Here is a 1,048-nt window from a genome sequence, read left to right on the forward strand (position 1 = left end):
CTGCCTTCGGCTCAGGGCGTGATCCCGGCGTTACTGGATCGAGCCCCACATCAGGCTCCTCCACTATGAGCCTGCTTCTTCCTCTCCCACTCCCCCTGCTTGTGTTCCCTCTCGCTGGCTGTCTCTATCTCTGTCAAATAAATAAATAAAATCTTTAAAAAAAATCTATTAAAAAAAAAAAGAAAAAGGCTCGAAAATGAGGTTAAGTCTCCTAAAACCATGCCTTAAATATTTCCAATAAAAATTGAATGGACACCACCATTGCCTGTTCTGCTGTCCCAGCCAAAGCAGGGAGTTCTAATGTGCCCCACAAGACCTCGCTGCCCAAGGGCATCCCAGTCAGCACTGCGATGAGAGTTTGTGGTGTTGTCCGGAACAAGGCTGGCAGGTTCCATGTGAACCTGCCATGGGGCAAGGGGCAGGAGGCTGAGGCTGCCCTGCATTTCAGTCCCCACCTGGACCAATCTATGGTGGCATTCAACACCCTGGAGCAGGGCACCTGGGGCCGAGAGGAGCGTGGCTCAGGCATTTCCTTCCAGCATGAGCAGCCCTTCAAAGTGTTCCTTGTTGCCACTGAAGAAGGGTTCAAGGCGGTGGTCGGCGACTCCAAGTATCACCACTTCTACTACCAATTCCTGCCTGGGTGTGTGTGCCTTTTGGAGGTGGGCAGGGACCTGCAGCTAGAGGCCCCAGAGATCTTCTGAGACATCTCAGGAGGGCGGGTGGGATGGGGTACCTGGCATTGAATGGCAAATGAAATTTCAGCCCACATTACAAAAAAAAAAAAAAAGAACTATGTGTGTGTGTATACACACATACACACATATGTATATATATATGTTATGTGTGTATACAATGTGTGTGTGTATATATTTTTGGATATATCCATATTTGGATATGGAAACAGAGAAAAACCTGAAATTATAGGAAGAGGTCCTTGGTCAAGGTTTAAAAGATCTAAGTTTCCCTTTTGATTTAGTTCTGCTACAATATGTAGATGATGTCATACTTTATTCAGAGGAACGAGGAAGCCTGTGGAACAGATCCC

At 47.0% G+C, this 1,048-nt stretch overlaps 1 protein-coding gene across 1 annotated transcript; it reads left to right on the forward strand.

Annotated features, from left to right (window-relative positions):
* The first annotated feature begins 248 nt into the window (after positions 1 to 248).
* LOC100466160 (galectin-7-like) lies at positions 249 to 704 on the forward strand. Its single transcript, XM_034642767.1, has one exon. The coding sequence runs from the start codon at positions 249 to 251 to the stop codon at positions 702 to 704; it is 456 nt and encodes a 151-aa protein (XP_034498658.1).
* Positions 705 to 1,048: the final 344 nt, after the last annotated feature.

Source organism: Ailuropoda melanoleuca, chromosome 1 (assembly GCF_002007445.2).
Source record: "Ailuropoda melanoleuca isolate Jingjing chromosome 1, ASM200744v2, whole genome shotgun sequence".
Lineage (NCBI taxonomy): Eukaryota > Metazoa > Chordata > Mammalia > Carnivora > Ursidae > Ailuropoda > Ailuropoda melanoleuca.